The sequence below is a fragment of the Sebastes fasciatus genome, chromosome 19 (assembly GCF_043250625.1).
Source record: "Sebastes fasciatus isolate fSebFas1 chromosome 19, fSebFas1.pri, whole genome shotgun sequence".
NCBI classification, from domain to species: domain Eukaryota; kingdom Metazoa; phylum Chordata; class Actinopteri; order Perciformes; family Sebastidae; genus Sebastes; species Sebastes fasciatus.
The window spans coordinates 21,732,840-21,755,968 of NC_133813.1; the positions used below are offsets into that span (position 1 = coordinate 21,732,840).

Consider the following 23,129-nt stretch of genomic DNA (forward strand, 5'->3'; position numbering starts at 1 on the left):
TTTGTTGTCTTCAAACTTGTTTTAATAGATCATTACTATATTCATTGACGTGAACTTTCCAAAAGGTTGCAGCCGATATTGAACTGGTGTGTGGACATTGAACTAATCCTAAATGCTGGCACAGCTAGCAGGCTGTAGAATAGGCTTTTTTCACAGTTGACATTTTGACTTCTCAAGCGGGAAAAACACAGATGTTACTAGTAACCTTAACGACGGCTGTGTGAATGCAGCTGTCATTAATTGTATTATTTACACCTGTGACTTCGTCCTGTGGCAGCTCAAAATATCCTCTATGAAAGTAGCCTATCTATATTTTAAACTAAGCAAAGATTTTCTTGTCATTTTAATGAAGGCGAGTGCTACATTACTTGAACAGTAAGCTGTCAAATATCCCACACTACAGGCCAGTTGTACATTTACTCACACAATTATGAGGTACTTGAGTATTTACATTTTATGTTACTTTTTTCCTTTACTCCACTCCATTTCGAAAGCAAATATTCAACTTTTTACTCTACTACATTTAATTGACAGCTTTAGTTACTTTGCATATTCAGATTATTAATAGAAAATCAAAAAATAAATCAACTAATACATTATGATGTATTATCACAGGTTAAGTTACCCAGCAGCATATATGTGTAAAGTGATGAACACATTAATGCATCAATAATTATAATTCAACAATATAATACATATTATTCTGCATAATGATTACTGTTACTGTTGATACTATGAGTGTATTTTGATGCTAATACTTTTGTACTTTCACTAAAATCTTTGGACGCAGGACTTACTTGTAGCAAAGTATTTTTACACTGTAGTATCGCTATTTTTACTTAAGTAAAAGGTCCTTATACTTCTTCCATCACTGGTGAACATACAGTAAATCCTGACATGCAGCCTATTCAACCTTGATCTAAGATACTGCATAGCGTGATTGAAATGTAACTCCCGTGTGGGAGTTCACAAGAGCCATGGAAAAGTTTCTGAGTTCAGACGAAGCTGGTATCGGGTTATGAAATTCCCTCTGTGTTCTGCCAGACAATCTCTGAGGAGGTGGAGGGATAAAGAGGGATCTCTTCATGAAGCCTCATGTTCTTAGGAATGCATTTTTTAACTGAATGAGGACCGTTGTCCTCCAGCTCTTCCATTAAAATCACATTAGGAAGGGATCTCTCCTCATGATGTTGCTTAGACTGAACTGAAAAAACAACCTCTTTTTAAAGGCCAAGTGGACAAACAAGGAAACGTGTGGAAATATACACGAGGCACGTGGGATGCAAAATATAATATTTTTTAATACGCAATAAATGAATTATACCAGGTGACAATTTGAGAAGACAGAAAAAAATAAAAATATATTTATATTCCCAATGGCATACTTTTATCTTCCTGTTCATTATAATCAGACAAAGCCCATATACAGACATTGTATTGCATTTAATAAATATGTACTAGCTTAGTTTCTTCTTAACACATTGTACACAGTAAATCTTATTCTGACAACAAACACAGCAATACACAAACAGCAATACTCGGGCATGTTTTAGAAGATCGTATGGAGACACATCAGCAGTGATATCGAAACACTGGTATTTAAGCCACGGTGAACCAAACATGGGCGTGTTGTGGCTATTTTGCAACTGTGAGTGGCACCAATAAATCATATTTTATGGCGTACTTATGCTGGTATTTAGCCATGTAGATAGTTTTGTAGTTAGCTGCTGAGACTTTTAGGATATCCACCTGGAATTTCTGTCAAATAGATCGGATTCACAGACCTTATTAAACCCTATTAAACCAATTTAAACTATTGACATCAAGGTCTCCAGGACATTGTTTCTGGAAATACACAATTTATGTTCATTTTCAGTTCAACAAATGAAATTCGCATCCACTATATTGGATTAGCAGCAGCAGATTCAGTGGTGTACACGCACAAAACACAAATTATCTGCATGGCTACATACCACTGACTAGCTACCACTGAACTGATCCTTTAAATAATGTAATAACTTGACCTTCTGGCACTTACTAGACTGTGAAAACCTGATGAGGGCTTCAAAAAGATCAAATTTACAAGTATAGCTGAAGTTATGACAGTCTAAGCAGCGCAGTAATGCAGTACAATGAACAGAAACTCTTGTGTGAGGAGGTGTGTAGTAGTAAATCTGGTGACCATTACAGTCTGGACAAAAAGAGAGCCCTCCAAAGAACTGGACATTGACTGCTCTTTCAAATGAATAAATGAAGGCGGTAAGCGGTGGAGGCTGCTTCCTGGGTACACACTAGCTTTACAGGAATCAAAGTGTCGAAGGGAATCCATGAATGTGATACTGGCTTAAACCTCAAATGAGAGGTTACAAGCTCCTTTTCAACAGGTATGAACATGAAGATCTCAAGGTAATAATGCACAGGAAATATCAACAATTATTGTAAGACTTGTTGCCAAAGGTTCGGGCATATAAAATCAATGAACTAGAGCGCGTTAAAGACAAGGCAATCAAGATTGACATGGCAAGACAGAGGCAGAAAACCATGAAACTGAGGTGAAAGTGAAAAAGAGTGCGGATGAAGCATGCTGCCTTCACTGCACACTCCTTTGAGTTTACCACCGGCTCAAAATTAACCATCGCAGGCGGCTATCGCAATCCTGCAAGCAAGTAGGACCTGTTAGCACTGTGCTGTCTTTATGTGGTGAGAAAACAACAGCTGAATTCTTCAGCCTGAGCAGCATTGTGTTATTTAAGGTGAGAAGAATGTAGTGAGTGTCTGCATGAATCACTTAAACCAGTCTACACAGAAATAAAAAAGCTAATTAATGCATAGAGGAGCACAAAGTATGAGAGCTTGGGTACCAGAGGAAAGGGTGATACTGTACTGTATATTATGCAAACTATGTGCAATCATGCCGGACTGCAGAGTTCACAGGTTCGGTCCGGATATCCTGCAAAACTTGTGTGCATCAGAGGCAAACACAGGAAGAGGACCACCAAGCTTTGGAGAAGCCAGCAAGGGGTCCTCAAAATGGCTATCGAGAAGCAAACCACACATGCTACGTGGACGCACAAACCTCCTCTAATGTTTACAAAACCAAATCATCTAATAATGCCAGATTTTATTACTGAAAATATATTCAAGTGCATCACGAGATGTTTAATTATGGCAGCTACAATTTCAGCAAAAAAATAACAATAATATTGAAAATATATTCCAAGTGCATCACAAGATGTGTGGTAGGTACAACTGAACAAAATCAACCATGTAGGAGAACAATACAGTGACGAGTTTGGTTGCAGTATCCCTGAAAAAATAGCATCAATTTAAGGCAAAATAAATAACATCCTGAAGCATTTTCAACAAGGGTACATTCACTAGGTGAACAATAACACTTTCAAAATAAATTTACTGGCAATAAATTGCATCTCCTGAATATAGAGAGGAGCGATCTTAGAATAATTGTCTTTTCAGTACTTACCAATCACTGCATTTCATTAACATTTACTCCTTTCCTCTTGAATACATGACTATTTATGTGGTTGTGTCAGTGTCTTGAAACAATTTAACAAAGAAACATGGGAGCGGCATCACTTGTTTTCTATGAGCGTCTGCACTTTGTTGACCAAGTCTCGAGCCATCATCAGGACCTGCGGGACGTTGTGTCGCTCTGCCATTTCTGAGAACAGAATTCGAAAAGCATTGTGACTTATTTAATTGGAGGCTGTCAATCGTTTAAATTATTTAATCACGATTAATTGCATGATTGTCCATGTCCAAAATCTGTTCAAAATGTACCTGAAAGGGAGATTTGTCAAGTATTTGATACTCTTATCAACATGGAAGTGGGCAAATATGCTGCTTTATGCAAATGTATGTATATATTTATTATTGGAAATCAATTAACAACACAAAACAATGACAAATATTGTCCAGAAACCCTCACAGGTACTGCAATTAGCATAAAAAATATACTCAAATCATAAAAAGGCAACTGACCAAACCAAAATTAACGCAAATGTGGAGCGTTATTTAGCCTCCTTAGCGACAAGCTGTTATGACATGGTCGGTATCAATGGATTCCTTAGGTTTTAATAGTTTCATATGATACCAGTATCTTCACTCTAGCTTTAAAACTGAACAATTGCGTTAATTTTTGCAAATTTGCATTGACGTGTTATTATCGTGGTTAATTTTGACAGCCCTATATTTCATATTTTATTTTCTCCGTAAGGCTGACTGTGTGGACGTTTTATTTTGAAAGTATCCTACATTGTCATAGCTGAAATATCATTTTAATCAACTGTTTACTTTGCTTAAACTCATTTTCAGAATTGTATCTACGTCTAGCGTAATTATGATTGAGCTCTGGTAACTGGCAACACCGTTTCCACCATATTGTAGCACTTACATTTCTCTTCTCTCTTGTCTTACCATTAAAGAACTTGATGATGTCCGTGAAGTCCATGTTATTTTCTAGGATGATGTCTCTGTACATCTCCACAAGTGCCAGAGCAATGAAGAGCACAAAGTGCTCAGAGGAGGTGTATTTGGCTGCCCAGATTGTTTCCCACACGGAGTACACATCATCATACACCATTTCTGTGTGCAAAAAAACACAGAAAGAAATCACATTACATTCAGTATCACATTATGTAAAAATGCAAAATTCTCTTTAATGGATGATTCAAGCAAATGTCATGTCATCACCTCTTTTGAAGTCCAGTAGAAACCAACGATAACAGAAGTAGAAGTGAGTGTAGTCTCCATTCTGCTGCATCAGTTCAAACAGCTCAGAGTCCAGGATCTATTAGGATAAAAACAAAACGACATCATTACACTGTAGCGTTTGTGTATATGCATGCATGCACATGTGGTGGTGCACACATACCTGGATAAGAGAACGCATATTGGCAAAGTGAGAGTCCATGGCACCTCCATGAGGAAAATTCTGGTTCATCCTTTTCATCAGTTCAGTGAAGCAGCTAAACGCCATGACCTCTGGGAATCACACACATTCAAAAAAGTGACTAATTTATGTGCATTTAGGTAAAGTGTCTACTGATAAATATATAGATATATATATCATGTTTATTTTTGTTTATAGCTTATTTTGTATATTGTATAATGGTAGAATTAAAAAAATTGTATTCTTATTTTATTCTAACGTTTTTATCTATTCTTTTAGTTATTATACTGCTTACTTACACCAACAAAACCAAAGCAAATTACTAGTGTATACCTCTTAAACCTGGCAATAAACATGATTCTGATTCTGATATTGATAGCAGTAAAGTGTCACTGACCGTCGTCCAGAATAACCAGTAAGGGAGCCAGCAGATCACACATGCCCTGGACGTAACCTGTATCCAGATGCTTCCACACGTAACTGCAAAAGACAACCACATTGTATTGTTTTGGGTGGAGACAAACATCATATAGATATTTAGCGTGGCGTCACGTTTACCTGCACATGATGTTACGCAGCTTCTCCAGGTTCTCAGGAGTGAAGTACCAGTATGCTCTGTCACAACGTCTGACGTCTTTGTCAATGCGATGCAAATTGATCAAGTACATGTCCAATATTTCTTGCTACAAAAATAACAGTGAATTCTGTTAGTGCATGCGTGCTTATGATCAAAAGAAGAAGTGCGTCTGTATGTCATGTGTAAAATGCTTACAGAATAGGTTTGTTCCTCTGAGGATTCGTCGTGTTTGGGGTCCACTCCGGCCTCTGCAGACTCTGGTTCGGTGAGCACATTCTCCATCTCGGGCTCCTCTTCAGAAAGACCCAGGTCGGTGCCCTCTGGACTTGTGTTACAGGCCGTGTCCAGATGGTGATCCAGGACGAGGAACTCCGATGCCATTTTCTCTCTTTGCGCACGGGAAACAGGGGGTGCGGCGAGGCCTGCAAAAGGCTTGGCCCTGGTATCCTCAGACGTCACATGCGTCCCTGCAGGAATGTCCTCCATCTCCAGGGCAGAAGGAGAGTCGTCTGAATCTGCTGTGTCCGGAGACTGCCGAGATAATGAAAGGCTGCCTCTGGATGCTGACTGGAGAGCGTTCAGTACTTGTCTGACAGGTGAATTTGAACCAGGTTTCTCAAACGGAATTTCCGCAGCTTTGTCTTTTTTTATTTCAGTCAAGTCACAAACCTCAGCATCCCTTCTTTCCGACTCTGCGGTGCAGGCCTTTTGCTCAGAAGTTGGTTCAGGCTTGTCTGGATTAGTATCCTTTTCTGCTGTTGGCGGACACGATGGCTCCACTTCCACATCTTTGCTCTTGTGCGCTTGAAAAGTCAAAGTCTGCCCGAGTGGAGGAGCTTGGAAATACTCATTATGAATCTCTCTTTCTAGCTTTAGGACATTAGTGCTCTCTGGAGCACTTCTTAAATTCCTATTTGTGTCTACCGCTTTTAAGTCTTCAGTTTTCTCATTTGTTGTTGTATTTTTTTCTTCTGCTTCAGGTTTTTCTTCTGATTCAGATGTCTTACTAATTCCACAGTCCTTAACCATCTCACCTTCTGAAACTGTCTCCGTCTTTGTCTCTGTTGAAACCTCGTCCTTGGCTACTGGGACTTCTCCTGCTGGCTGTGATCCAGTTGTAGTTTTCTCATGAAAGATTTCTGATGCTTCCTCTGACTGCTGAGAGGTTGCGGATCCAACAGCTGACTCTGTTACAAGAGGGCTGTTTTTTGAACCTGGACGTTGATCTGACAGGCCTGAGGAGGAAGGGATGCTGGAGGGAAGTTCTGGGGCGTCTGCAGTCTCACTCGTGATGTCCTTCAGTGGACTGCCGTGCTTTACTTCTCCTTCCCCAGCTCTGGGCTCAGTCTCAATCTGATCCACTGTTTCAACCGATCCAAATACCTGGTAACCAAAGCAAAGTGGTGAACATGCGATACATTGTGTATCCCAAAGCAATGAAATGGACAAATGTTGAGGGATTACACCAGTGGTTTTGCACGTTTAGCCCATTAGGTACAAATCAGATTTACTTTACATTACTGCTGAACATTTTCCAAGGCATACTTTTAAGAAAGATTTCCATCCCTCCAGGCAGCCGTTGGTATATATGTAATCCATCACAATGAACATCTGATCACCTTACAGCGGTAATGAAATTGCAACAGACTGTTTTGCATTCCTGCCTTCTCTTATTGAATTCAAGGATACATCTGAGGTTTGAGAGTTGGCTGCCGAAGAGGAACCTTTACAGACACGCTAGGGGCATGGCTCTGGGAATGGTAATGTCAGTCCACCGCTTTGTTCCAGTCACAGATATCTCAAAAACTACTGGATGGATTGCTGTGAAATTTTGCACAGACATTCATGTTCCCCAGAGGATGCCACCTAGTGACTTCGGTGACCCCCTGACCTTTCCTCTAGTGCTACCTGCGAGTCAAAGCTTTTACTCATCCTGAGAAATATCTCAACAAGTTCCCAACAAGTTCCCAGATAATAAATCCTAATGACTTTGGTGATCCACTGACCTTTCGATTACTTTTGACTCTTTACATGGATTGCCGTGTAATTTGGTACACTCATTCATGACCCCCTCAGGACGAATTGTAGTCACTTTGGTGATCCTCTGAATTTTCATCTAGCGCCATCATCAGGTCAAAAATGTGTCCATTATTTTGATTTATGACCAAAATACCAGGACAACTAAAGGCAGTACAGCTTCACAGAGCCACTTGCTCATGGTGGAGAGACGGTCATATTGCTCAGGCTCTATCTGTTTGGCGACGCCTGGAAGCTGCTTGACATCTCCTGGATCCATCTCTTCATATATATTCACATTATATATATACATTTTTTTCATATGGATGGTCTATGTTGTAATTTCATTATGTTGTTACTCTGTACACACAACATTTATTGTCCATCCTGGAAGGGGGATCCCTCCTCTGTTGCTCTTCCTGAGGCCTCTTCCATTTTTCCCTGTTTTTTTTTTTGTTTAAGTTTTTCCTCATCCGATGCGAGGGTCATACTGTAAAGGACAGATGGTGTCGTATGCTGTGCAGATTGTAAAGCCCTCCGAGGCAAATTTGTGATTTGTGATATTGGGCTATACAAATAAAATTGACTGGACTTGACTTTTTTTTGCCAGTGAATTATGAATTATCAGATTTTGACATGTCCTTGAAGGCATCACCATTCTTTTGGCAACAATATAACTGTGACAAAGAATAAGGGTGACAAAACACTTACTATTTACCTATCCCCAAACAAATTTCTGCTTTAATGAAAGGTAGGAAATTAATCTAAAAAAAGTTATGATATGCTTTGGAAAATGGAGGACATTATAGTAGTTAGTTAGTTATGATAAGTGGGTGAACACTTATTACATGAGTAAAAACACTGGCATGGTCTTTCACTAGAGATCATTGCTGTTATTATATTCATGCTCATGATAAATTACCTGCGCGCTGCTGCTGGAATCACTTTGTGAGGGGGCATTCTGCTGATCTGAGCTGCTACTTAGAGACGACTGCAGTGGAGAAAAGCATCGCACAAGAGACACAAAGCAGAACCGTCAGCCGACATGGAAACGTCCTCGTATTACTATAAACGGTTCCCTTTCATGTGTTGTCTGTGTTGATAATGGTTACATAATGCAGCACATTTCAATGCCAAAAGGTCAAACTTGCATCTGTGCTGATGGTGGAGTCCCGCTGCACCGGTCCTCTCTCCACACTGGCTCCAGACGAACATCTGGCGATGGCCTCAGCGTGTTTCTCTCCCTCCTTCTGACGGACAATGGCCTCACAGCCCTGCCACTCCTTCATAGTCTGCTCATACATGGTCCGCATCTGCTCGTCAATCTGAAACAGAAACCTTGTGTAAACAGAGATTGTAACATACCCCATGGTATATATATGTGCTTTACAATCTAAATACCTCCAGTCTGCATTTCTCTGACATGGTGAACTGGTAGTGTCCCAACAGGAAGGGCCAGACCTCTTTGCGTAGTGAAGGAGCCACACCACCGTAATACACAAGCCTGTGTATCTCCTCTTCCTTATACGCCTGAACAAGATTAAGTCTGGTATTTATCAGCACATTCTACTTAAAAGAACCATTAAATACTGAAATTAATTAAAAATATATCTTACAGAGCTGTCCTTGAGGAACCTGCTCCAGACCTCCACAGAGAGGCCTCCTCGGGCATTACATGGCACACCATGTTCCACTATAGTGGTGTTGACCAGAGCAGAGAGGTGTGTACGAACTGTGGATAGATGACGGCAGTATGCAAGCCCTGGAGAGGAAAGATACAAGTTATCATATTGACAATATTGTTTCATCGGGAATGAAAAGTTAACCGACAGTTGCTGGTACTCACATCCGTAGAAAGCACGGGAGATTATCTGGTACTTCATGGTGTCGCAAAGGAGCTTTAAGGGAGCCCTGGTAGGAAGGGAAAATGGCAAATTTAGTCACCTGGAATAATCTGAATTTAGATTTGAGCCTGTCCCTAGGAAACACTTACCTTTCCTGGTTACAGCCATTAGGCAGAGAGCCGTCAGAGGAGCCATTCTGTGAGCAGGAGGAGCACGAGGACTTCCTGGGCGTCGGTTGCCACATGGTCACGCCCTGGTCCATCAGCTCCAAGGCCACTGCACACAGCATGATAGCTCTCATCATTACCGTTGCTACTATCAAATTGCAATAGATTTGGACATAAAAGTGCACGTCTGCAAATACTAAGACAAGTGAGACGATGGAAATGGAGATGTGGCAGACAAATTACTGTATGTCAATGCAAAGTCTCCTTATTGTCTACAGGACTATATTGTGAGATGGACACACAGGCTCTAGATAAACAGGAAAAAGATATGAAATATAGCAGCTTAACATGAGAGAGAAATGAATTAGAAAGATGTACAATACATGCCTAAGGAAAACACATTACAATAACAGATTATCTAAACTAAAGTTGTCTAATCTGTAAATCAGTATTAAGAGAGTAAAGCAATCGTAGATGTAATCTCTGATGAGGTTTTATTAGATTAGCTCAGGGAGGCAAAGCAGGAAGATTAAAGACACTTACTGAACTCCATCTGATTGCCAGGAAAGAGGATCCGAAACACATAATCGGTTGCTTCATCATCTTCCTTATCGGACACAGAATCACAGGAGCCGTGTGGACTCCTGTTTCGCAGTTTGGGGAAAACCTTTCCCTGTGAATGGAGAGGCGACAGATTGTTGCAACAGATCACAGTTGTAGGTAAATGCACCATTATTGCAGTAATTATTGATATTAAGAGGCTACAGATCATGCTGACCTTTCCTCTCTGATTCCAGAGCGGCGGGTCCAGCTGTCCGTGAGGTAGCAGGCCCGTCTCCAGGCACGTCAGAAACTGGAGGAGGTGGCCTCCTTTGGGGAAATGTAGAGGAGGTCTCTGGATCCCATCCTGGCTCACCAAAACTACCGTCCCACCACTGTTCACTGGAGAAATGAACACAATATATATAACAAGATGAATAACTCTTCAAACTCCTACTTTGGGTGCTTAAAACATTAAAAGGGGATTACAAGGGTACCTTGCTGATGACAGTGGAGATACACAATCTCCTCCAAGCGAATTGTCATGGCGTAATCCCAATAAACACTGAAGGAAAGATGAGAGGATAGGAGCCATTGAGTCAACTGTGCAAAAACAAGTTTGTTGTAATTAGATCGGGTTCTATCGGCCGAACCTTTTCTCGGAATCTAGCTCCCCCACATTGCCGTTCATCAGCTGATTGGGCGTCCATTTCAATGTCATGAGGTCGGCAGTTTGATGTAGAGAAAGGTAGCCTGGGATGGCCTCCATGTCGTCTCTCTGCAGACACAAGTAAGAGCTTTCAAATCACACAACATGTCTGAAATACTAAGTAAACAAGCCTCTCTTTAAGGATTATATTGTATTAAAAGATGCATTGAAAAAGAAGAACGCGTACCGGCTGCACCAGGACATTGTTCTTTCCAAACAGAAGCGTGGCTCTGGAGTTTTGGTGAAGTGATTCAACATAGTCTCTCACCCACATGAGAGGGCGATCGTCCATGCTACCACTGGACTGTCTCTTCTGGATCTGGTACGGGTTAAGAAGACATCAGAAGCATTACACATCTGACATCACACACAGCAGATTAGTAAAAATACTCTGTTACAAGTAAAAGTCCATTGAAAATGTTACTTCAGTAAAAGTGTAGGTATAATTAGGAAAATGTACTTAAAGCATGAAAAGTAAAAGTACTTGATGCAGAAAAAATTTCACCTGTGACTGTTCTACTATTATATATTATATCATTAGATTATTATTACTCATGCATTAATGGAAATGCAGGATTTTACTGTTGTAGTTGGTTGGGTGGAGCTCATTTTGAACTATTTTGTATAAAACTGTAACTAGTGATTATTTTCATTATGGATTCATCTGCTGAATATCTTCTCCACTAATCGATTGATTGTTTGGTTTGGAAAAATTCTGGAAATAGTGAAAGTAGTAACTAAAGCTGTCAAATAATTGTAGTGGAGTAGAAATAGGAAGTGGCATGAAAAGATAATACTCAAGTAAAGTACAAGTACCCCAAGTTTGTACTTAAGTACAGTACTTTAGTAAATGCATGTATAGTTACATTCCACCACTGGTGGTTTTTAGCTGATTATTTGATTGAACTCAAAGAAGCCCTTCTCTGTCTAACCAGGGCAGGCCGTCTGGAAGGCGAATCCTGCCGACAGTGGCCGCTGTGGATGCGATGCCGCTGCACGAGCTCGTCAGCAGAAGGGTCCGTCCAGAAATGGTCTGCAGTCTTTACTTTGGTGTACTCCAAAGCACAAGGGCCAACTGTAAAACAAGGTTAATCAGTTTAAAGTCATATATTTTCAAGTTGTGAATAATATAAACTGAAAGTGAGTACAGGTTAGTGGTTTATAAATACCCAATAGAGATGCAAGAATTGGTCCATCCGTGGGATCAATCAGCATGGCTTCTTTCTCATAGTAGGCACTGCACAAAACAATATTTTTAAATCATACCTAGCTTCCTGTTTGCATAGCTGTAACCGAATCGTATGGCATTTTAAAATACAGTGTGTGCAATAGAAGAAAAGCTGGAAGAATAAAATATTTTTCACCCAACCGTCTTCTATAGCCAGTAGCTTATACTTGCATTGAATGCTGTATAACAATACCTGCTGTTCTCCACCAAGTACATAACAATCTTGTCCAGGAGCTTCTCCATCAGTGCAGTTCGGATCCACAGGTGCCTCAGTGCCTGAGGAGCAAGGTTGGCCAACTTGGCTTGACGACTGCGGTCATTACTCAGCGAAGAATTGTTCTGCTTGCTGAAAAAACAGAAGAAGAAACCTGACAGATGAGATGTCCATATAGAGCAGAACAGACATATAGGAAAGGACGAGGCATTAGCATGCATTATAGCATATTATAGACCTGATCCTTAATTGAATATCTTTTTGATAATGTTTTTTTTGTATTTGCTGAATATCTTTCTAAAGCATGGGAGGAGAAATGTATACGATGGAGATATAACTCAGACTCTTATGCCTTTTTGTCGTGATTGGATTTGTGTATGTGTCTTGTGCTTCTTGTTTGTACATCTGTGACTGTTTATTTGTCGTATTCCCATTGTGGGATATATCCTCGAGCACTATTTGTGGGAGGTTCACGTTTGCGATTATGTCTGGATGATGTTTTAATCTTACGTTTGGCTGATGCTTTGTGTATTGTGCTGTTAGATGATGGCGGGCTAACATGCCAGAGTGTTTGTTTGTTTTGTGGCTGGTTAATGTGTTTGAATAATCCCATGAAGGATGGGTAATGTAAATGACCGGACATGAAAATAAATTATTCATTCATTCATTCATAAAAGTAGAACATTAAAAGGGGAGAGATATACTAAAACTAAAAAGAACGATACGCATAAAATGACAGGCTGAAGTTAACATCTCACCTGATTTCGATGATCTGTTCCAGCTCCTGGACCTTGTGACAGAGTTCCTCAGCAGGTGAAAAGCTTTTTGCCGCCTTCATAAAGAGTGCTGCAACCTTGTTGCTGCACAGCAGGCCTGCAATACGTCGCTTCAGTCCATGAAGCATGCAGGCCTCCACTACAGCTGCACACACACACACACACACACACACACACACACACAAACACACAGAGCATAAGTCAATATTTGATTTAGACGGTTTATTTATTTCACTTCAATTTTATTCATGTTTTTGTTTCCTCCAGGTGGAATCTTTTTACTTGCCCTTCAGGTTTGTTTTCATCTCATGTGCACAATATAATTTCCTCTTTGAAAGTCTTAATATTTTCTTTTTTTTTTAAATAAAAAACAGGTGAAAAGCAAGCACAGGTGGCACAAGTAGAAATAGACTGAAATGTGCCCAACTCTGTCTACCGTTGCTAGGATATGAGGGATGTGAATCACACACGCCTCACTCCTGGTTAGTATCAACACCTTTCTCAGGGTGTTAGTCTACTTTAATACATATCCGTCCATCCACCTTATTAAATATAAATAGACATGACTAAAGGCATTGTGAAAATACATTGTTAGGACTTACATTGCTTGAACAGACCGTAAAGAACCATTTTGCGCTGTGATGATGAACTCGTAGGTGGTGACGACTTGACACAAACTAATGTCAACCATCTGCATTGTACATGTCAATGTGGATGGAACAACTACTGTGGCTTATACTGTTTAATACAGCATGTCCCTGTGCTATAATCTCTGAAATTAGATAGAAAAGATGAACTATTTTAGACAAAAAAAAAAAAAAAATTTCTATGATGCACAAAACAAAATGCCACAAAATCTCTCTTATTTACATTGTGTAGTTTCTCCCTCTTTACAGCCCCCTCTTCTGTAGCCTATATGATACTCATTCTCAAGTTAATGTTAAACATTAAAGCTAACGGAAAAGGCCTTGAGCATGCACCCTGAATTTTGGAACACCCTGTCCGAGAAAGATGGCTTATTGTGCAATGTATTCACAAAAACACATTTACCGCAGAAGGATATGATGTGGCTGCTGTCTGCGTGCACAAATTTCCTCGTTACTGCCTCCTCCATAATTTGTTTCACCTAAGAGAGAGAAAGGTACACGGTGAGCCAAGACGTAATCTGTCTGACACGGTTGCATGAGGTGACTGTGCAACCAATCACAAGAAGCACAACAGGAAGCAATAGAGAAGTTATGATCAGTAACGAAGGAGCGGTGCAGTCCCACAACACATTCACGAGCATAGACCCAATTATTCATTTATTGGGTAAACTCATCCGTCTGACTCACTACTTAACCTCGGGCATGCACTCCCACACCTTCTACGAGCACCACAGATGTTAGATTCTTTTACACGTGCATTATATTAAGTCCTTTTGTTTGTTTTCCCATCTCATAACTTCAACTTGAGCGTGGACACAAAATGCAGAAACCCTGAGCTTCTCCTCACCTCTTAAATGTTTTGGATGAATTTGGTTCTACGACTGATCCTGGGATGCATAGGGCATGCAATCAGATAAGTACAAGTATTTTCTTCTTGCATCCTTTAAGGGGCACTCCAGCAATTTATGCATTTTTCATAAGTTGGAGAACTTGCGTGAAACATATTTATTTAAAAAAAAAAAAAAATTGGTCACAATCAAAGCAGCAGAGGCCAAAATATCCTTACTTTTATTACTTTATAAGTCAAACTCAACTCAAAAAATACTGCCTACACTTCCCATAATGCAACTCGGTAGTGTCTCAGAGGAAGATCATCTCTTCCAGGTAAATACACACATCTAAATACCATAATGTCATTGTTTTGTTTTCCTATTCTTTGATTTTGTAATTGACTCAATGTCATTGTAAATGGGGGTTGCCCCTCAATGATCTCTCGAGTATAAATAAAGGTTGAATGAATGAATGAACGCTTATAATGTCAGCTTTGTTTTATACATTTGTAGTCTCCAAGCCGAACCTGAGATAACTATAAAATGTCAGCTTTGTTATCTGGCTTGTTGTCATTCCTGTTATCATCCATGAATAACATTCTAGAGGTTGACATTTTACTGAAGTAAGTATTGCTTGTTAATTGCTTCAGCAAAGGTACTTGTTAACCCTAACATTTTGAAAAAAGGTCATGTTCTGCAAAGTATTTTCTGTGTGTTGATAAGCAATGCAACCTTGGACTGTAGAACTGACTGAATTTAATGTGACGTTCTGTTCTGTATGACCACCAATGAGAGAAAAGTGCACCATAACGATCCTCTCTGCACTTTTTAGGTGCATATTTCCATTCTATTGTGTAAATAACGAGCCCAGATTCACATAATTGCAGATGAGATGTCTGATGATGACCACCAAATGTTTGGATCCTTGTTCTTCATAAGAATAAATAACCTGAAAAGTCTGCTTTGTCAGCCTGAATTAAAAACCCAAATATACTATAAATCCATTATTTTAGGCATTAATGTTGTGTTTTTAATCATCTGTAGATCACAGCTGAGCCCCTCCTTGCTGCAGAATTTAGCACCAGAGACATGGATGTTGGAGAGGCAATGAGTCACAGGTGAGGGGGTGCACGGACACCATAACACTGGAAGCACCGGTTCTTTCTCAGCAATGAATAAAACATCCTGTTTTCTCTCCCCGGGGAGCCATGGAGTCACTGCTGAGCAGTTGGGAAGGGGCTGAGGTGTGCTGTATTTAATTTCTATGTGGATTAATATCCAACAATTCAGTAATAAATCACCCAGCTTGGGTTGGACTTTTTTTTTGCAATTAATAAAAACAAGATGCCAAGGTCACACCTTTAAGTTTTAAATAATAACATTATAGAAATGTCAGTTTAACCATGATTTCTTCAGAGAGAGAGAGAGAGAGAGAGAGAGAGAGAGAGAGAGAGAGAGACTATGCCAGGATATGGGGGGGGGGGAAACAGGTTTTGCATGGATAGAAATTAATATGTAAACGGTTTCTTAAATGTGTTTTCCACCCCTGATATAAAAGCAGCATCACCACCATCATCTGTATCATTATCATCATCATCATCATCACCGTCACCATCACCAGCAGCAGTCAAAAACATGCCATTTCTTACTGGCAGCCTAATTGCAGCCTGCTTTTATTATGTAAAATAAATGGTCAGTTTGATGATAAACAGGCCTGTGGCGTAGTCGTGGCTCAATCCACATACACGCACACACTGTCAAAGCTTCCAGCGCCAGTAAACATACAAACTGGGATGGTGATGGGGGGAGGAAAGAAATATAAAATGCAACGAACCTCTTTCTTCACATTGCGCAGCAATTTCTGACGCGTCTCGGCCTCTGTCACGGGAGAAAACATAATGAATATGCTGATCAGATTTGCTTGTGTTGGGAAATAGATGATGGCAGGCTCACGACAGGAACATAATAACGGCAGAACAGCAGTAGGATACCTCCCATCGCTCCAGGAAGAAGAAGAAGGGCGACACGCTCGGTCTGTTTTCACTGGAGAGTCTCTGAAAGCGATGGAGACGCCAGCTGGTTATAACAGGCAGAGAGGCTGTGAGAGATGTGCGATGTGTTCTTAGCGACGAAATTAAACCTATGTGTTACCTCTCAGCGAACCAACACCCCTTTAAAGACACAGTAGCCTTTACATTAAGCCATACATACAGAGCCAACACCTATATTCATCCATTAACATATGCAAGGTGCAGGACTATTTACTGTGCTTAATGTTTGGAACGTTTTGGTGTTTAAAAAAAAAGTGTTTTAATCACATTATCAATATCTTCAGAGCCTGATTAACATATGATAATTAATGCAGGTCAAATGAATCAAGGCCCCTTTAAGTTAATTATCACCACAGAAAGCAAAGAGAATAACAGGAACACTTTATATATAATACATTCACATCCAACCACAATATGTTTTTCACCATTAGCATCATAAAAAGCCTGGCTATTATTGTGCTTTATTTCTATCTATTAGGACTGGGCAATATATCGATATAATATATAATAATATAATAATATAATAAAAAAAAGTGTCTTAATCGCATTATCAATATACAGTGCCGTGAAAAAGTATCTGCCCCCTTCCTGATTTCTTATTTTTTTGCATATTTGTCACACTTAAATGTTTCAGATCATTAAACACATTTTAATGTAAGACAAAGATAACCCAAGTAAACACAAAATGCAGTTTTTAAATAATGATTTCATTTATTAAGGGAAAAAGCCATCCAAACCTACCTGGCCCTATGTGAAAAAGTAATTGCCCCCCCCTTGTTAAATCATGAATTAACTGTGATCAACCACATGTTTGGGAAAGCTGAGTTCAATTTCACTAGCCACACCCAGGCCAGACCTGTTCAATCAAGAAATCCCTTAAATAGAACCTGTCTGTCAAAGTGAAGTAGGCTAAAAGATCTCAAAAAAGCAGCACATCATGCCGCGATCGAAAGAAATTCAAGAACAGATGAGAAACAAAGTCATTGACATCTATCAGTCTGGAAAGGGTTACAGAGCCATTTCTAAGGCTTTGGGACTCCAGCAAACCACAGTGAGAGCCATTATCCACAAATGGAGAAAGCTTGGAACAGTGGTGAACCTTCCCAGGAGTGGCCAGCCTACCAAAATTACTCCAAGAGCGCATCGACGACTCATCCAGGAGGTCACAAAAGAACCCAGAACAACATCTAAAGAACTGCAGGCCTCACTTGCCTCAATTAAGGTCAGTGTTCACGATTCAACAATAAGAAAGAGACTGGGCAAAAATGGCATCCATGGGAGAGTTCCAAGGCGAAAACCACTGCTGACCAAAAAGAACACAAAGGCTCGTCTTACTTTTGCCAAAAACCATCTTGATGATCCCCAAGACTTTGGGGAAATATTCTGTGGACTGATGAGACAAAAGTTTAACTTTTTGGAAGGTGTGCGTCCCGTTACATCTGGCGTAAAACTAACACAGCATTTCATAAAAAGAACATCATACCAACAGTCAAACATGGTGGTGGTAGTGTGATGGTCTGGGGCTGCTTTGCTGCTTCAGGACCTGGACGACTTGCCATAATTGATGGAACCATGAATTCTGCTCTCTACCAGAAAATCCTGAAGGAGAATGTCCGGCCATCAGTTCGTGACCTCAAGCTCAAGCGCACTTGGGTTATGCAGCAGGACAATGATCCGAAACACACCAGCAAGTCCACCTCTGACTGGCTTAAAAAAAACAAAATTAAGGTTTTGGAGTGGCCTAGTCAAAGTCTGGATTTAAATCCGATTGAGATGCTGTGGCATGACCTTAAACAGGCCGTTCATGCTCGAAAACCCTCCAGTGTGGCTGAATTAAAACAATTCTGTAAAGACGAATGGGCCAAAATTCCTCCACAGCGATGTGAAAGACTCATTGCCAGTTATCGCAACCGCTTGTTTGCAGTTATTGCCGCCAAGGGTGGCGCAACCAGTTATTAGGTTTAGGGGGCAATTACTTTTTCACATAGGGCCAGGTAGGTTTGGATATCTTTTTTCCCCTAATAAATTAAATCATCATTTAAAAACTGCATTTTGTGTTTACTTGGGTTATCTTTGTCTAATATTAAAATTTGTTTGATCTGAAACATTTAAGTGTGACAAATATGCAAAAAAAATAAGAAATCAGGAAGGGGGCAAATACTTTTTCACGGCACTGTACAATCTTCAGAGCCTGATTAACACATATAATAATTACAGATAATGCAGGTCAAATGAATCAAGGCCCCTTTAAGTTAATTATCAAATACACCACATTTCACCATTAGCATCATAAATAGCCTGGCTATCATTGTGCTTTATTTACAGTATATGTAGTGGGGCAGGGCAATATATCGATATTATATGAATATCATGATATGAGACTAGATATCATCTTAGATTTTGGATATTGTAATATAATATATAATAATATAATAAAAAAGTTTCTTAATCACATTATCAATATACAATCTTCAGAGCCTGATTAACACATATAATAATTACAGTTAATGCAGGTCAAATTAATCAAGGCCCCTTTAAGTTAATTATCACCACAGAAAGCAAAGAGAATAACAGGAACACTTTAATATAATACATTCACATCCAACCACAATATGGTTTTCACCATTAGCATCATAAATAGCCTGTTATTGTGCTTTTATTTCTATCTATTAGGGCTGGGCAATATTTTATCGATATTATATGAATATCATGATATGAGACTATAGATATCGTCTTAGATTTTGGATATTGTAATATCATAATATAATATATAATAATATAATAAAAAAGTTTCTTAATAACATTATCAATATACAATCGTCAGAGCCTGATTAACACATATAATAATTACAGATAATTCAGGTAAAATTAATCAAGGCCCCTTTAAGTTAATTATCACATACGCCACAGAAAGCGAAGAGAATAACAGGAACACTTTAATATAATGCATTCACATACAACCACAATATTAGCATAATAAATATCCTGGCTATTATTGTGCTTTATTTCTATGTAGTAGTGCTGGGCGATCTATCAATATTATATGAATATCGCTATATGAAACTAGATATCATCTTAGATTTTGGTTATTGTAATATTGGAATATAATATATAATAATATAATTAAAAAAAAATATATATATATATAGTGCTATAATAAATTTTTTAATACCTTTTTGTTGTTGATGGATATATAATAAACAGTCAGGAATGTTGTTTTTGGCTAATCAAGCTAATTAAAAAATCAGATAAATCAAAGTACTTCATCACATTGATACTAAAATCATATTAAAATCCAATAATGCCATTTGCAACATTGATGGGCACCCAGAGATAGAGATATTAAAGGGATAGCTACCGCGGTAGCCTACTAATGGTATCGGAAAATCAGGGAGAGTAGACAAATTGATATCATCTGACATTAAGCTAAACTGTATATTGTCTCCTCGTCCACCCATACTCTGGTCTTTCTCAAGTGTTGACCACATTAGGTTGAAACCACAAACCTCAACCTTAGACTTCACTAAAACAAGGGGAAACTCTCACAAGAATACCACAAATGATAATAGAACAGGAACAAAACACATAGAAGAACACATATTGTTTCTATCAGGGCCTTTTTTCAGAGTCACACTGGGTCAGTGCTACATTAGGTCAAAAAACATCTGGATTATGATACTGATACTATAGCCCAAAGCTCAAATTAAAAGAAAAGAAAGGCACATTCATTGGCTGCAGACACCAGACAAGCTCATTTCCTCAAAACATTCATAGAAACACCAACATGAATGAACACACAGACACACAATCTAAATTCTCCATCAGCAGGGAACTGATAAGCCTAATGTGAGTAAAATGTTTTCAGATTGCCAGATACACTTTGCCTCTTTGACTGGTCCGATGACAGAGTGAAAAGAGAAAAAATATCTGATCCATCTGTCTTTCTGACTGCTCGGTAGCCCGGATGTTGTGATTGGAGATACCATGTATATGATGCAGTGAGTTCTGCTAAACAAAATGGTGCAATTCCATGTAATATGCTCAAATCACCTTGAAGTGACATGAAATAGGAGGCAGTGAAATCTAGGATATGGATGTATTTATTTTTGTGCAGAGGTAAACTCGAGAGGATGCCATAAATGAGTAAGATTGAATACAATGGCTAGAAATTAGGTTGGTACATAGACATGAATTAAATACAATTATTAAACACGTGGAACTGGCACATACCTTGACAGTGCAGGTGGCTGGAGAGCAGAAGTTGAAGAAGTATTCAAATCCCTTTCTTTAAGTAAAAGTCTGTATTATCAGCACTTAAACATTAAAGTGCTCATTATGCAGAATGGTCCCCTTTCGAGTGTTCAATTATTATTATTATACTGATACATTAATGTATAAGTAGCATTTTAATGTTGTAGCTGATTAATGGGGAACTAATTTTAACTAAGCTATTTAACATATTGTTGGGTAGTGTCATATTTTATATTATAAAATGATTGATTATAGTATGTAAAATATCATTCCGCAAAGTAATTATAGTTATTAGCTGTCAGATATATGTAGTGGAATAAAAAGTGCAATAATTCCCTCTGAAATGTGGTGCGGTAGACATTTAAAGTTGCATAATGTGGAGAATATTCAAGTAAAGTACCTCATAATTGTACTTAAGTGCAGTAGCCTAAACTTGAGTAAATGTGCTTTCCATCCCTTTACCAAAAAGAAGTTTATTCAAGTGAGTATACTACTTTTAAACTTAGAATAAGAGAGTAAACTTTCAGTTTACTTTGTCTGTACTTATTAGATATACAGTATACTTAACAAAAGTATATATAAGTATACTTGGCTCATATTGACAAGTATACAGAAAAGTTTAAGTATACTGGCTTATACGGACAAGTATACAGAAAAGTTTAGGTATACTTGGCTCATACTGACAAGTATACAGAAAAATCTAAGTATACTCGGCTTATACTGACAAGTATACAGAAAAGTTTAAGTATACTTGGCTCATATTGACAAGTATACAGAAAAGTTTAAGTATACTTGGCTTATACTGACAAGTATACAGAAAAGTCTAAGTATACTTGGCTCATACTGACAAGTATACAGAAAAGTTTAAGTATACTGGCTTATACGGACAAGTATACAGAAAAGTTTAGGTATACTTGGCTCATACTGACAAGTATACAGAAAAATCTAAGTATACTCGGCTTATACTGACAAGTATACAGAAAAGTTTAAGTATACTTGGCTCATATTGACAAGTATACAGAAAAGTTTAAGTATACTTGGCTTATACTGACAAGTATACAGAAAAGTTTAAGTATACTGGCTTATACGGACAAGTATACAGAAAAGTTTAGGTATACTTGGCTCATACTGACAAGTATACAGAAAAGGCTAAGTGTACCTGGCTCATACTGACAAGTATACAGAAAAGGCTAAGTGTACCTGGCTCATACTGACAAATATACAGAAAAGTCTAAGAATACTTGGCTTATACTGACAAGTATACAGAAAAGTTTAGGTATACTTGGCTCATACTGACAAGTATACAGAAAAATCTAAGTATACTCGGCTTATACTGACAAGTATACAGAAAAGTTTAAGTATACTTGGCTTATACGGACAAGTATACAGAAAAGTTTAGGTATACTTGGCTCATACTGACAAGTATACAGAAAAATCTAAGTATACTTGGCTCATATTGACAAGTATACAGAAAAGTTTAAGTATACTGGCTTATACGGACAAGTATACAGAAAAGTTTAGGTATACTTGGCTCATACTGACAAGTATACAGAAAAATCTAAGTATACTCGGCTTATACTGACAAGTATACAGAAAAGTTTAAGTATACTTGGCTCATATTGACAAGTATACAGAAAAGTTTAAGTATACTTGGCTTATACTGACAAGTATACAGAAAAGTCTAAGTATACTTGGCTCATACTGACAAGTATACAGAAAAGTTTAAGTATACTGGCTTATACGGACAAGTATACAGAAAAGTTTAGGTATACTTGGCTCATACTGACAAGTATACAGAAAAATCTAAGTATACTCGGCTTATACTGACAAGTATACAGAAAAGTTTAAGTATACTTGGCTCATATTGACAAGTATACAGAAAAGTTTAAGTATACTTGGCTTATACTGACAAGTATACAGAAAAGTTTAAGTATACTGGCTTATACGGACAAGTATACAGAAAAGTTTAGGTATACTTGGCTCATACTGACAAATATACAGAAAAGGCTAAGTGTACCTGGCTCATACTGACAAGTATACAGAAAAGGCTAAGTGTACCTGGCTCATACTGACAAATATACAGAAAAGTCTAAGAATACTTGGCTTATACTGACAAGTATACAGAAAAGTTTAAGTATACTTGGCTCATACTGACAAATATACAAAAAAGTCTAAGTATACTTGGCTTATAGGCCTACTTGTACTTAATCTTTTGATTGACATATACTTAAAAAAAGTATAATTAAGTTTTCTTGCCTTATTGGCCTACTGGAAAAGGCATACTTGGCTTGTATTTGTGCTTACTTTTTGATATAGTATTGAAGTGTGTGAGGGGAAATGCTTGTGAAAGCGAACTCTGTAAATTATTTC

The 23,129-nt window shown here is 38.5% G+C and overlaps 1 protein-coding gene across 2 annotated transcripts; it reads right to left on the reverse strand.

Moving 5' to 3' along the window:
- Positions 1-1,283: 1,283 nt before the first annotated feature.
- On the reverse strand, positions 1,284-16,611 carry sgsm1b (small G protein signaling modulator 1b). Of its 2 annotated transcripts, XM_074617896.1 has the most exons (25): positions 16,449-16,611; positions 16,292-16,335; positions 14,031-14,106; positions 12,963-13,125; positions 12,184-12,336; positions 11,932-11,999; positions 11,695-11,837; positions 10,950-11,081; positions 10,707-10,831; positions 10,551-10,618; positions 10,292-10,455; positions 10,057-10,186; positions 9,496-9,622; positions 9,349-9,413; positions 9,119-9,264; positions 8,904-9,032; positions 8,654-8,827; positions 8,425-8,493; positions 5,682-6,869; positions 5,468-5,592; positions 5,307-5,389; positions 4,892-5,001; positions 4,711-4,807; positions 4,435-4,602; positions 1,284-3,679 (listed from the first exon to the last, which is right to left on the reverse strand). In XM_074617896.1, exons 1-25 carry the CDS (start codon positions 16,453-16,455, stop codon positions 3,591-3,593), a joined length of 3,843 nt encoding a protein of 1,280 aa, XP_074473997.1. In that variant the 5' UTR covers positions 16,456-16,611; the 3' UTR covers positions 1,284-3,590. The 2 variants fall into 2 exon arrangements, with proteins under 2 accessions (XP_074473997.1, XP_074473995.1); XM_074617894.1 differs by lacking the exon at positions 16,449-16,611 and having other exon boundaries at positions 16,292-16,354.
- Positions 16,612-23,129: the final 6,518 nt, after the last annotated feature.

Excerpts from the sequence above, each read along its gene's own strand:
- sgsm1b (XM_074617894.1), bottom strand. The coding sequence starts at position 16,354 with ATGTTTTCTCCCGTGACAGAGGCCGAGACGCGTCAGAAATTGCTGCGC. Across the intron at positions 11,838-11,931 it reads AATTCTTGCATCTCTATTGG|TTGGCCCTTGTGCTTTGGAG; the intron begins GTATTTATAAAC and ends CTTGTTTTACAG. Across the intron at positions 9,623-10,056 it reads TGGCAATCAGATGGAGTTCA|TGGCCTTGGAGCTGATGGAC; the intron begins GTAAGTGTCTTT and ends TGCTGTGTGCAG.